The sequence below is a fragment of the Tupaia chinensis genome, unplaced genomic scaffold, assembly GCF_000334495.1.
Source record: "Tupaia chinensis unplaced genomic scaffold, TupChi_1.0 Scaffold000180_1, whole genome shotgun sequence".
Classification (NCBI taxonomy): Eukaryota; Metazoa; Chordata; class Mammalia; order Scandentia; family Tupaiidae; genus Tupaia; species Tupaia belangeri.
This window is the reverse complement of record NW_006159655.1, coordinates 1,950,539-1,965,174: the sequence shown is the minus strand read 5'-3', so window position 1 is coordinate 1,965,174 and position 14,636 is coordinate 1,950,539. Positions and strand designations below refer to the sequence as shown.

Genomic DNA, 14,636 nt, shown 5'->3' with positions numbered 1-14,636 from the left:
TTTCCCTTCTTTTTCCCCTGTGTTTATTATTGACCACTAGAATCTCTAATGAGTTTCTTTGCAGAAGATTAGCTTTCAATATATGTAATGTTTCCAGAGAAGGCGGACTCCTTTGTCTGACCCATGTGTATGTACCACGTTGTTACCTGGGGAGATTTCTACAGAAGGCTAATCTGTATTTAGTTTATGTTGATTCATATGAAGTTCCATTTCAGAAATTTCCATTTTAGAGATTGATGTATTCTGGTCTTTTTTGCCTTCAGTTTTGTGGGAATATCACTTCTGAGGAGGCCTAAATACCCTCGCAAAACAAGGATCTCACTTAGTCTGTCAATGGACTTTTCCTGTTTAAATGTCTTGGTGTGTCCCATGTGCCCCAATTCCCAACGGCTGTCAGTTACAATATCCGAAATTAACACCCATGCAGAAATCACAGTGTCTTGTTTTCACTGTCTTCCAGTGTCATCTTGCATTACAACATATAAGAAGACACCACCTCCAGTCCCACCCAGAACTACCACGAAACCTTTCATTTCTATCACAGCCCAGAGTAGCACAGAGTCAGCCCAGGACGCCTACATGGACGGGCAGGGCCAGCGCGGGGATATGATCAGCCAGTCTGGACTCAGCAACTCCACGGAGAGCCTGGACAGTATGAAGGCTCTGACAGCCGCCATCGAAGCTGCAAACGCCCAGATCCACGGCCCGGCCAGTCAACATATGGGCAACAACACCACTACAGTCACCACCACCACCACCATCGCCACAGTCACCACAGAGGACAGGAAGAAGGACCACTTTAAGAAAAACCGATGCTTGTCTATCGGGATACAGGTAACAGCCCCCCTCCTTGTCCTTTTAAATAAGAATCTCAAACTAGGAAACTTGATATTTCTCTTTTTCCAGAAGATTTGCTGCTGTGCTATTTGGGATGATATTGCCATGGGGAGGACCAAATTTTCAAATTATGGGCTCTGGATTCTCTATGCTGTTAAATGAGATTTAAAAATTATGAAGATATTTTGTCTGTAGACATTATTAGCAACTATTATTTCTGTCCTCTAAATTAAAAGTGTGACTCAAACTACAGGATAAAAGAACATGAGTGGGACTAGCAGTTAGCGTAATGGCTGTCGCTAAACTCCCATGTAGCCGACCGTGGTTCGAGTCCCGGACCTGGTAGCTTAAACTCACGCTGGGTGCGTGTGTGTGCATGCCAAAGATCCCGAGAGGAGAATGGAGAAGAAGGGATTGCGGTGTGGCCATAACCCCTGGGGGTGATTTCTCACTTTCTGTCTCTCTGTCTCTGTCTTTCTGGCGAGTGCACGTGCCCTATTGCAAAAACCTCTCAAAAAAAAAAAAAGAACATGAGTACAGTCAGATATAATGTGCCCTCAATTCCTAATGTGTATTTCTTTATTTTTAATAAAAAGAATGATTTATTTAATTAATTCCACTGGTTATTATAATTAGTATTATCATTTTAATTTGACCAGAGAGAGAGAGAAAAGGAAAGTGAGAAAGCAAGCTACCATGTCTGGGACTCAAACTGTGATCAGTTTATGTGGGAATCCAGCGCCCTTAACCACCATACTATCTGCTGGCCTCCTTATGCATACTTCAATACTCCAAAAAAGGGATGGACAGACCAGCCATGTGGCACAGTGGCACTCCACACTACTGGAGTTACATAGGCAGTCCGGGGTTCTTGTCCCAAGATCTGCCTGTATACACCTGGCACCAAGGTGTGGCCTTACCCAGCGGGCTGAGGCTGGGGTGGATTGCGGCATGAGGTGCATTTCTCTCTCTTTCTCTCTCTTTTTCTCTCTTTTTCTTTCACTTATAGAAGAAATAAATAAACTTTAAAAAGAAAAGAAAAAGAGACCAGCAAGTGGTGTGATAGTTAAGGCTCTGGACTCCCACATGATTGACCATGGTTCAAGTCTCGGACCAAGCAGCTTGAAAATCATACTAGGCGCGTGTGTGTGCCCAAAATCCCAGGAGGAGGCAGAATCGCAGGGTGGCTATCCCCACTGGAGAGTAATTTCTCACTGCCCTCTCACTGTCTCTCTGTGTTTCTCTCCTGTGAGTGCGTGCCCTCTGTGGCAAAAACCTATAAAAGAAAACAAGAGAAAAGAAAAGGAGTAGACATGCCGGAATAACCCAGTTCACCAGGCAGCGTTACAGTATGTCCAATACTATTGAATTACCTTGTGAGAACAAACACGTGAATCACTTCTCACAGACGTGGGAGTAAGGGAGAGCCAGAACACGTGTCTGCTGGTGTGGAACGCAGAACTCCCATTACAGCATCACGAGGAAGGAATGCATCAGGTCCAGCCTAATTATTGGCTATTTAATCATGCATTGCAGGAAAACGGTGGGCAAGTCAGAGGGCTTCTCAGTGCAGCTCACTGTGTTCTGCTTCACAAAGATAAGATCAAATTGATTCCACCTTGTTTTGTGTATCAGTTTAGCTTGGAGTTACTCTACCAGGAGTTTCCTTCCATCAAAGGGGAAGTCATTCTTTTGCCTTGTTTCGGTTGCGCTGTTATTCTGCAGATACCCTTTGATTAATAACTTCTCAACTTGGTTTCCAATAAATCTATCCACACTGAACCAACTCAAAGGCCCATCTAAAAGCCAGGAGTGGGGTGCATTCTCAAAACGATGATATATTTTCACAGTCTGTTCTGCAAAGTTCACTTTGAAAGGATAATTAATCTTTCTCTAGTAGCAGTGAGTCAAATGCCTTTTTAAAACCTGCAGGTTACCATAGTGCAACCTGTCAAGTTTCCTAAAAAAATTCCAAGCAAGGCTGCTTGGGAGGAGGTGACACGGGAGGAGGTGACACAGTAGGAGGCAAGGGCCGGCCCATGCCAGCCGCCCTGCCCATGTCTCCCTCCGGTTCCATGAGAAACTAATCCCCCACCCCTGGCCTAAAAATTTTGGATAGAGAAGAGCAGAGGTTGGTCTCTGCATTGTCCTAGGCAAATTAATCATCCTGAGCCTTAGTTTATTCACTTGCCTCTCACAGGATTATGTTGATGATTGAGTTTTTTAAAATCTGATTCAAGGGACAGTAGGTGGCATGGAACTTAAGGTGATGGATGCACAGTTCAAATTTTGGACCCAATGGCTTGAACAATCACTCGTGATGGGACCAGCAGTTGGCGCAATGGCTATGTCGCTGAACTCCCATGTAGTCGACCACAATTCAAATCTCAGACCCAGTGTCTTAAACTCACGCCAGGCGTGTGTGTGTGCATGCCCAAGATCCCAAGAGGAGAGTGGAGGAGAAGGGATTGCGATGTGGCTATCCTCCCCATAGGGTGATTTCTCACTTTCTGTCTGTCTGCCTCTCTCTGTCTTCGTGGTGAGCGCATGCACCCCATAGCAAAAACCTCTCAAAAAAATTAAAAAGTAAAGAAAATCACTCCTGATGCATGTGCATGCGTAGCCAAAATGCAAGAGTAGATTGGAAGAGAAGGGATCATGGCATGGCCATCCCCCGGTGAGTGCACACTTTTCCTCCTCTCTCTCTCTGGCAAGCACGAGCACCCTATAACAAAAAAAACTAAAAAAAAAAAATCTAGATTCATATGGGAATTTCTAGTTTGGTTTTGTTTCCTTTTTCTTTTCTTTCTTTTTTGAGAGGTTTTTGCAATAGAGCGTGTACACTCGCCAGAAAGACAGAGAGAGACAGAGACAGAAAGCAAGAAATCATCTCCCAGGGGGATGGCCACACCGCAATCCTTTCTCCTCCATTCTCCTCTCAGGATCTTGGGCACGCACGCACACGCACCCAGCGTGAGTTTAAGCCACCAGATCCAGGACTCAAACTGCAGTGGACTGTGGGAATCCAGCAACATAGCCATTACGCCAACTGCTGGTCCCTTTTTTTTTTTTTTAAAGATTTTTTTCATATAGTACTTGCACTCACCAGAGAGACACAATGAGAGCGAAAGTGAGAAATAGCCCCCCGGGGGGATGGCCACACTGCAATCCTTCCTTCTCCACTCTCCTCCTGGGATTTGAGTCACACACACACACTCCACGTGATTTTCAAGGCACTGAGTACAGGACTGAAAGCTCAGTTGGCCATGTGGAAGTCCGATTCCTTAACCACCATGCTACTGTTGGCCTCCATATGGGAGTTTCTGTTTGGAAGGATGAAAAAATTCTGGAAATGGATAGTGGTGATTGTTATATAACTATGTGAATGTAGTTAGTGCCACTGAACTGGTTGAAATGGTGAATTTTATAACATGTATTTTACCACAATAAAAAAAAGAAAAAACTCTGAGGAGATGGGAGGTAGCATAATGGTTACGGCACTGAACTCCCACATGGTTGACTATGGTTAGAGACCCAGACCCAGTGCCTTGAAATTCATGCTGGGCACACATGCGTGCATGCCCAAAATCCCAAGGAGAATGGAGAAGAAGGGACTGTGGTGTAGCCATTCCCACAGGGGGTGATTTCTCTCTTTCTTTCTCTCTGTCTCTCTCTGTCTCTCCAGCAAGTGAGTGCACCCTGTAGCAAAAATTTCTCTTAAAAAAAAATCTGGGGACCAGCAGTTAGTGTAATGGCTATGTCGCTGGACTCCCACGTAGTCAACCACGGTTCGCGTCCCAGACGCGGTAGCTTAAAACTCACGCCGGGTGCGTGTGTGTGCGTGCCCAAGATCCCGAGAGGAGAATGGAGGAAAAGGGATTGCGGCGTGACCATCCCCCCTGGGAGGTGATTTCTTGCTCTCTGTCTCTGTGTCTCTCTCTGTCTGTCTGGCAAGTGCACGCAACCTATAGCGAAAAAAAAACCTCTCCAAAAAAACAAAAAAAAATCTGAGCCAACCTTGTAGTGCAGCAGTTAAACACAGTACATAGATAACTGGATCCTACATGGTCAACCATGGTTCAAATCCCAGCCTTGGAGATTTGAAAAATATGCCAGACATGTAGACATATATGCATGCCTGCTCAAAATCCTGACAGGATGGAAATTCGGAGGGAAATAGATTGCAGTGTGACCACAACCAATTAGAGGGATTTCCCCTTCTCTTCGGTGATCACGTGTGCTTTCTGGCAGAAAAACAACAAACAAAAACCTACCTTCCTATTAGGCACATAATTAGCACCAAGAAATATTATTAGGTTGTTAGAAAAGTCATGACATGGAACCAGCAGATGGCATAATGATTACGTTCCTGGACTTCCAGTAGTTGGGGTCCTGGACCTGTGACTTACAACTCATGGCGGTCATGTGTGTGCGTATCCAAGATCCCAAGAAGAGAAAGGAGGAGAAGGGATTATGGTGTGGCCATCCCACTGGGGGGTGATTTTTTGTGTTCTGTCTCTCTGGTGAGAACATGCACGCTATAACAAAAAGAAAAAAACAATTCAGTCTTAAAAAAAAAAAGTCATGATGTATTTTTCTATGTTTTTCTTTTTCTTTTCTTTTCTTTTTTTTTTTGGAGAGGTTTTTGCTATAGGGCGCATGCGCTCTCCAGACAGACAGAGAGAGACAGAGAGATAGAAAGCGAGAAATCACCCCCCAGGGGGATGGCCACGCCGCAATCCCTTCTCCTCCATTCTCCTCTCGGGATCTTGGGCACGCACGCACACGCGCCCAGCGTGAATTTTAAGCCACCGGGTCCAGGACTGGAACCGTGGTTGACTACATGGGAGTCCAACGACATAGCCATTATGCTAACTGCTGGTCCCTTTTCTATGTTTTTCTATGCAACAAAGTATCATGACTTTTCAGATAATAGTTTGTTTCTGCTTTCTCAATATTCAAGTTAGGTTTTCTGTTCCTTTTTTTTTAGAGGCTTTTTCCTTAGGGTACTTGTGCTTGCCAAAGAGAGAGAGACAAAGAGAGTGAAAGGGAAAGTGAGAAATCACCCTCCAAGGGGGATGGTCATGCTGCAATCCTTTTTTCTCCATTTTCCTCCCAGGATCTTGGGCACTCACGTACATAGCCTGGTGTGATTTTCAAGCCACCAGGTCCAGGATTTGAACCGTAGTTGGCCATGCGGGAGTCCAGGAACATAACCACTATGCCATCTGCTGGCCCGTTCTTTTGTTTTATATTATTTTCAATAGGTAATACATCCCATTGTTCAACATGTATAAAAAGGTGTACGGTGACAAGCCTCCCTCCTATTTCTATTTATAGCCATTTAGTTCTGCTTTCCAGAAGAAGTCAATATAATACAATGTTTGCATCTCCATACAGAAATATTTTATGCTATTCAAGAAAATATGTTTTGGGTCCGGCAGGTGGCATGGTGGTTGTGGTACTGTATTCCCACATGACCAACCATGGTTTGAGTCCGGACCCAGAGGCTTGAAAATCACAACAAATGAATGAATTAATTAATTAATTAATTAAAATTTAAAAACAGAAGAAAATGGGGGGGGGCACCAGCAGGTGGCGTGGTGACTAAGATGCTGGACACTCCCACTTGGCTGACCACAATTCAAGTCCTAAACCTGGTGGCTTGCTTTCTCACTTTTCTTCTCTCTGCGTGTCTGTCTTTCTCTGGTCAAATTAAAATAAATGAATGAATAAATAAAATAAAATAAATAATTATTTTTTAAAAATAGGAGAAGAAAATACGTTTTGTATTTATTCCTTTTTTTTTCCCAAAGTTGCCAGGTCCAGGACTTGAACAACAAAACTGGCCATGTGGGATCCAGTGCCTTAACCACCACACCACCTGCTGGCCCTATTCTTTTTTTATTTTAACACAGGTGTTAGCACATATTTCACCCTATTAAAATAAATAATTATTTTTTAAAAATAGGAGAAGAAAATACGTTTTGTATTTATTCCTTTTTTTTTCCCAAAGTTGCCAGGTCCAGGACTTGAACAACAAAACTGGCCATGTGGGATCCAGTGCCTTAACCACCACACCACCTGCTGGCCCTATTCTTTTTTTATTTTAACACAGGTGTTAGCACATATTTCACCCTATTCTATATCCTTCCTTTTTCCACTTAACTATATACTACTATATAGAATATATAAATTTTATTTTTAAAAATTTGCTATAGGGCAGATGTGCTCGCCAGACACACACACACACACACACACACACACAAAGAGAGAGAGAGAGAGAGGAAAAGTGAGAAATCATGCCCCAAGGGGGATGGCCGTACTGCAATTCCTCTCCTCCATTCTCTTCTTGGGATTTTGGGTATGCATGTACATGCACCCGTCATGATGTCATGATTTTCTTTTCCTTCCTTTCTTTCTTTCTTCTTCTTCTTCTTTTTTTTTTTTTTTTTTGAGAGTTTTGTTTTATTTTGTTTTTTGTTTTTTGTTATAGGGCACATGTACTAGAGAGACAGGAAGCAAGAAGTCACCTCCTGGGGGGATGGCCACACTACAGTTCCTTCGCCTCCATTCTTCTCTCAGGATTCTGGGCACACACACACATGCACCCAGCATCTCAAGCCACCAGGATGACTTGAACCATGGTCAACCATGTGGGAGTCCAGAGCCTTAACCACTATGGCATCTGCTGCCCACCCCCCCACCCCCCCACCAGCACAATTTTCATGCGGTAGGGTCTGGGACTCAAACCTTGGTAGGCCATGTGGAATCCAGCTGCCTTAATCTCCATACCACCTGCTAGCCCCAGAAACCTAATTTCAATTCTAATTTCCAAAATATATAGCACTAGGATATTAAACTCTCTTCTATCCCTTCGCTCTTTGGAGCCAGAGTTCCTAAGCTTTTCCTAACACTTTAACTTAATCATACCTATAGCTAATATCACAACAACTTACTTGATTTTTTCTTCATAAGAGCACATGTATGCATGGCAGACAGAGAGAGGAGCACCCTCTGATCCCTCTGTCATACCCTGGTCCCCTTTTCCCAGTCCCCCACGACTTCAGATCCTGGACTTTTGTATGCACTTCAGGCTGAGCAGGCTGGAGGTTCCACTCCGGGTCACTGTGTAGCATCTGGCTTCTCTTGAGCAGTGCATTAACACTGCCATAGGCCAGCTCTGCTTTATAAGCTGTGTGAACTTAGACCAATTACTTTATGATTCTGTGTCTCGGTTTCCTCATCTGGAAGATGACAAGTATAATCGTCTTCATTTCATACAGTAGTTTGTACCATACAGTAAAAATTGACCGATCCAGTATATGTAAGGCTTTTAGCACAGTGCCTATCTCAGCAAATACTAGATTGAGTGCTATTAGTATTATTTTCTTTAAAAATCACGATTTCTCGCTTTCTGTCTCTATGTCTCTCTCTGTCTGTCTGGTGAGCGCACGCACCCTATAGCGAAAATCTTCCCCCCCCCCAAAAAAAAACATATAAATAGCATTTGGCTTGGAGAAGAAATCCAAGATTATTAGGAAATAAATGACATAAGAATCCTATAATTTGTCACTATGGCTGTGGCCCAGTATGTTACTATGGTGCCACCACCTTGTGCCTTTTAATTTTATGTAATTTATGTTGAATAAATGTTTTTTGTTTTGTTTTGTTTTGTTTTGTTTTTTTGGAGAGGTTTTTGCTATAGGGTGTGTGCGCTCGCCAGAAAGACAGGAAGCAAGAAATCACCCCCCAGGGGGGATGGCCATGCCACAATTCCTTCTCCTCCATTCTCCTCTCGGGATCTGGGCCACACATGCACACGAGCCAGGTGTGAGTTTAAGCCACTGAGTCCAGGACTCTAACTGCGGTCGACCCCATGGGAGTCCAGCGACATAACCATTACGCTAACTGCTGGTCCCAATAGCTGTTTTTATAAAGTGTATTTATTTCTTACATGAAAAAGAGAGAGAGACACCCACCACAGGGTCTTTGCACTCTGAGCCACCCCCAGTTTCAGCTCAGGGAGGTGCCAGGACACAAGTCCAGGACCTTCCTCATGTGAGTCCAGTTCTGTTACCACTGTGCTACACCTACCCTCTTTAATTTTATGTAACTTGCACAGAACTACTTTTCTACTTAGGAGAAACTAATTTATTAAATACATGGAGGGAGAAAGGGAAAAAAATCTGATTGCTTTGAGAAGTCCTAAAGCTTACTTCAAATTTGGGTTGGGGCTAACCTGTTACATGGACTATCAGTTACATATGGTTATATTTTCTATACGATCTATAATATGTACATAGCTATTTATAAGCTATAGGAAGATATTTAAGGCCACGTCTTTAGTAATAAGGGAGGACATTAAGATATTCTACTGCTGGGACAACATGTAGTATGGTGATTAATTTGCCAGACTCTCTCAGGTTCTAACCTGGGGAGGTCTCTCTCTCTCTGTCTCTTTCTGTTTTTCTTTGGTCCAATTGAAGAAGAAAGTTAATAAATAAAATTAAATAAGTAATTCTAAATATATATATGTGTATATATATACATATATATGTATATGTGTGTGTATATGTATATATATATAGTGTGTGTATATATTACTATATATATATATAGTGTGTATATATATATACACACTATAGCTTATTTGAGTAAGGTTAATATTTAAATCACCCAATAGCAGCAAGTAGAACTACTCTAAATGGCTTTTCCTCCTTCTTTTATATTTCGTTACATTCAAAAATGTTCAAGACCACGTTTCATGTAGTGCTTCCTCCTAATGTAGTGCTACATCTACGCACATACTTGCCAAACTACTGAGGAATTGTAGACATTTGTCAGCCTCTGTGAGAGTGAATAAAATTGCATTTCACTAAGATCAGCAGTCAAAAACCATACTAATAAGGCAGTACCAGTGTTCATAAAATTAATAAATATTGAACAACGTGGTTACAAATTACAAAACGTTCTGTTAATACTACAGATGTTGGGACCAGCAGGTGGCATGGTGGTTAAGGCACTGGACTCCCACATGGCCAATCTCGGTTTGAGTCTCAGGTCTGGCAGCTTGCTTTCTTACTTTCCCACTTTCTGTCTCTCTCTGGTGAGCTCACATACCCTATAGCAAATTTTTTTGAGAAATAATAATATATAAAATAAAATAAGTAATTTTTAACATACTATAGATGTTTCTGATAAAATGTGACATTTATTTTTAACTGAGGCAACTGAACTGGAGCAATTCTGTTTATCTGATGATTTCTTCAGGTGGACGATGGTGAAGAGCCTGACAAGTCAGGGGAGAACAAGGCACCCAGTAAGTTCCAGTCCGTGGGCGTGCAAGTAGAAGAGGAGAAGTGGTGAGTCCACGAGCTTCCGTCTCTTTCCTCTCCGTGTCGGCAAGTGCAGGAGAAGCATCTTCCCCATGACTAACCTACGAGATCCAATGATATTTTTCACTAGCTTCTGGGACCATTTAGAGGGGAAGCGCAAATGAAAGGTAGCTGATTCCCTCCTCTAATAGTGGAGACGACTCCACGTACATTTTAGCTGCAGTAGTCATCTAAGCACACTGCGTTTAACACCATGTGCGGTATTCTTACATCGCCAAACTACTCCTTTAGGAAAAAAAAAACAACCTTCCAATTTTAGACTGTAGATTTGTTTCTTTTTCTTTTCTTTTCTTTCTTTCTTTTTCTTTTCTTTTTTTTTTTTTTGAGAGGTTTTTGCTATAGGGCACGTGTGCTCGCCAGAAAGACAGAGACAGAGAGACAGAGAGACAGAAAGCAAGAAATCACCCCCACCCCCGGGGCGGGGAATGGCCGCCCCACAATCCCTTCTTCACCATTCTCCTCTCGGGATCTAGGGCACGCTCGCACACATGCGCGGTGTGAGTTTAAGCCACTGGATCCAGGACTTGAACCATAGTCGACTACATGGGAATCCAGCAACATAGCCATTACGCCAACTGCTGGTCCCTAGACTATAGATTTCTTATGAGAAGAGGACTCGTATCTTTATTTCTAGCACTTAATAGTGTAGCTGGTGTTTAGTATATACTTTCTGAGCAATGAATGAATGAATGAAAAGGAGAAAATATTCCCTATCATTATCCTGAATCACCAGTTCCTTTAGATTGTTCTTTAAATTACGCTTTTCTAGAGTCTTAGTATCTAGACATGAGAAACTTGAGGTTTCATAGGATCACGGAATCTAGAAGCTGAAATGGATTTCTAAGGTCAGTACTTTGGTTTTATAAAAGAGAACGTGACTGAGCCATGAATGTGAGTTTCTCAGTCAAACTGGAAGCACTGGATGGAGGGAGCTGTTTCATTGATAGCATTAGCCTCGCTCCCAGCACTGTGCTTTGCACACCCAAGTACACAGCAAATGCTGGCTGAATGAAGTCAGACTGGAATTAAGGTAGGAGAAAGAGCTCTAGAGTATAAATCAGGCTATTATCTCATCCTTGCCGCTAACTTTCTGTGTTTTCATTAAGAAAGATTATTCATTTGAATGTCATACCCATCCATCCATTATCCACCTGTTCAATAAATAGTTATAAAATACCTTGTATATGCGAGGCTACATGTTATATATGCTGAAAATTCGAAAAGAAGTAATTTATCAGTTCATGAAAGTGACACTACTTTAGAATTTCCTAGTATTGAATACATTGCTTTTTTTCCTAAGAGTTGTTTGTGTGTGTATGTACACACATGCATGTATGTGGTGTGTGTGTATGCATATGTATATGTATATGTATATGTATATGTATATGTGGGGAACCAGCAGTTAGCGTAATGTATATGTATATGTTTATGTTTAAATAATTATACATTGCTGGAAGCTTGGAACATTGGCACAGCCTTTCTGGAGACAAATTCGACAAAAGTTAGCAATAGTTACACACCTGTTCATGCCTATTGACCCAATAAGGACATGCATGGGCCTATTTTGAATGAAATCAGTCAGTGGAAGAGAAACAGTTATGGAGCCCTATCATTGAAAAAGAAAAACAGTAATTATCAAATGTCAAACAATGACAGCAAGTTCTGTAATTTACAGCACATCATGAAGGCAGACACAGCTATTAAATGTCATTTGTAAAAAAAGATACAGACACCTGGGGAAATTCCCCTGAACACAAGGTTAAGTGGAAAAGTTGAACACATTGTAACCAGGTACAATATTCATGCAGATGGATGAAAACTGAGACATAATATATAAAAATGGTATTGAAATGTTGTTCTTTTACTTTAAAATATGTACTTCTTGTATTTATTTCAAGTTTTAGTAATTGTCTTCAAGACAACCCTTTTAGGTATATATGTTCCTTTAGGAAAAAAAAATTGTTTTAGAGAGACATTTTTTTCTATAGGGTGCGTGTGCTTGCCAAAGAGACAGAGAAAAAGAAAGTAAGAAATCGTCCCCTGCAGGGAGGATGGCCATACCACAGTGCTTTCTTCATTCTCCTCTCAGGATTTTGGGCACACACACGCCCAGCATGAGTTTCAAACCTCTGGATCTGGGATTTCAACCTTAGTCAGCCATGTTGGAATCTAGTGTCAACCATACACCATCTAGCTGGCTCCAGAAACAAATTTTAAAGTATAAGTTTAGTAGATATGATTGCTTCTCAGCCTTTTGGCTAAGATCAAGTCTAAAATTAATAGACATGAAAATTCTTCTTGTAAGAAAATACACCCTTCATCCCTATCAGTCCACCTTGCTTTTATTCTCAGTAGCGTAGTGACTAAAAGCATAGACTCTTTTTTAAAAAATTAAAGTTGACCAGAGAAAGACAGAAAGGGAAAGCAAGAAAGTAAGCCACCAGGTCCAGGACTTGAACTACCGTCAGCCATGTGGGAGTCCAGTGCCTTAACCACCACACCACCTGCCGGCCCCAAAGCATAAACTTTGAGGAAGAACTTAAATCCTGGCTCTGTCCCGTGCTAGCTGAGGGGCATGGAGCAAATTTCTGTGTATCATTGTGCCTTGGTTTCCTTACAAGTACAAAGGGGTAACAGGCAGTTTCTACTTGGTCCAGAAGGAGCTTAGAGATCACCACCACTCCACCCTAACAAGTAAAACTCTAAATAAGTTGAAAAATCAACAACTCTTCTCACATCTATCAGAGAAGTGAGGTCACAGAGCCGACTGCTCCAGTTGGAGATGTAATTGGCAGATGTAGAGAATCACAACTTACTGGAGTGAAAAATCTATAAGCAGAAACCTCTGCAGGACAGGAAACCTAAACTATCATGGAAGAGTTGCTGGTGACTCAGTGAGGACAACTCTGAGAGTTCAAAACTCCAGGAAGACCAGTTGTAGGGAGGCCCCCATACTTTTGTGAGTTTTACCTTTAGGAACTTTACCAGGTCCTCACAGTGGATATCAGAGAAAAAGCCCTTCTGGCAAAGGAAAAGAAAAGACAAAGACCACTTTAAAATATGTCAAAGCATTCTTTTTCACAAGATCTACACTCAGCAGAAACTATTTACCAGACCCTTTTGCCTCCTGGATTTATTTTTATTTAGTTAGTTTTTATTTTTTATTTTTTTGGAGAGATTTTTGCTATAGGGCACGTGTGCTTGCCAGACAGAGAGACAGAGAGACAAAAAGTGAGAAATCACCCCCCAGGGAGGACGGCCACACCGCAATCCCTTCTCCTCCATTCTCCTCTTGGGATCTTGGGCACACACACACACACGCCCAGCGTGAGTTTAAGCCACTGGGTCCAGGACTCGAACCGCAGTCGACTACATGGGAGTCCAGCAACATAGCCATTATGCCAACTGCTGGTCCCTGGATTTATTTTTTTGTTGTTGTTATTTAGTTTTATTTATTATTATTATTTTAAATTTACTATAGGGCATGTGCACTCACCAGAGACAAAGTGAGAAAGAAAGTTGCAAGATGTAGGACTTGAACTCTAGTCAGCCATGTGGGAGTCCTGTCCCTTAACCACTACATACCAACTGGCCTACATCCTGGAGTTTTTATCAGAACCCAGTCCACCTGAGGGAAAGGAAATACTCAACTCTAGCTTATTCTAGCCTTCCATGCAGAGAAAGTGAAGTTCCCGACTCCACTTTAGCTATCTCATCCCACCAAGGGGTTAAAAAAAAAAAATTGGGGCCAGCAAGTGGCATGGTGGTTAAGGTGCTGGACTCCCACATGGTTGTCCACAGTTCGAGTCCTGGACCTGATGATTTGAAAAATCATGCAGGGTGTGCATGCAGCTGTGTCCAGAATCTCAGGAAGATAATGGAGGACAAGAAATTGTAGCATGGCCCTCTCCCTGGGGGTGATTTCTCACTTTCCTTCTCATTGTCTCTGTCTCTCTCTGGTGAGTACATGTGCCGTACAGCAAAAACCTTTTAAAAAAGAAAGAAAAGAGAAAACGGTTTTACTGATACTTAATCATGGTACTATAGAATGCTTCCTTTCCACCACCACCATACCTCTACATACTGAAGGGCTATTTACCACAGTTCTTCTATCAGCATATCATTCCTACTTTTTAAAATAACTACAAGGCATACTCAAAGGTAAACAAGACAGGGCCAGCAGTGGCATAGTGGTTGGAGCGCATGGTCTGCCACAGTTTGAGTTCCAGGCCGGGCAGCTTAAAACCCACACCGGATATGTATACATGCATGCCCAAAATCCCAAGAGGAGAATGGAGGAGAAGGGATTGTGACATAGCCATCCCTCCAGGGGGTGATTTCTTGCCTTCTATCTCTCTGGCAAGCACACGTGCCCTATAGTAAAAATCTGTCTCTCCAAAC

The 14,636-nt window shown here is 42.3% G+C and overlaps 1 protein-coding gene across 1 annotated transcript in view; it reads left to right on the top strand.

The window, feature by feature from the left end:
- DLGAP1 (DLG associated protein 1) overlaps nt 1–14,636 on the top strand; it is an 891,374-nt gene that overhangs the window by 817,353 nt on the left and 59,385 nt on the right. Inside the window, 2 exon segments of the mRNA XM_006146494.3 lie at nt 461–834; nt 10,111–10,202. Coding sequence (XP_006146556.1) covers nt 461–834; nt 10,111–10,202 — 466 coding nt within the window.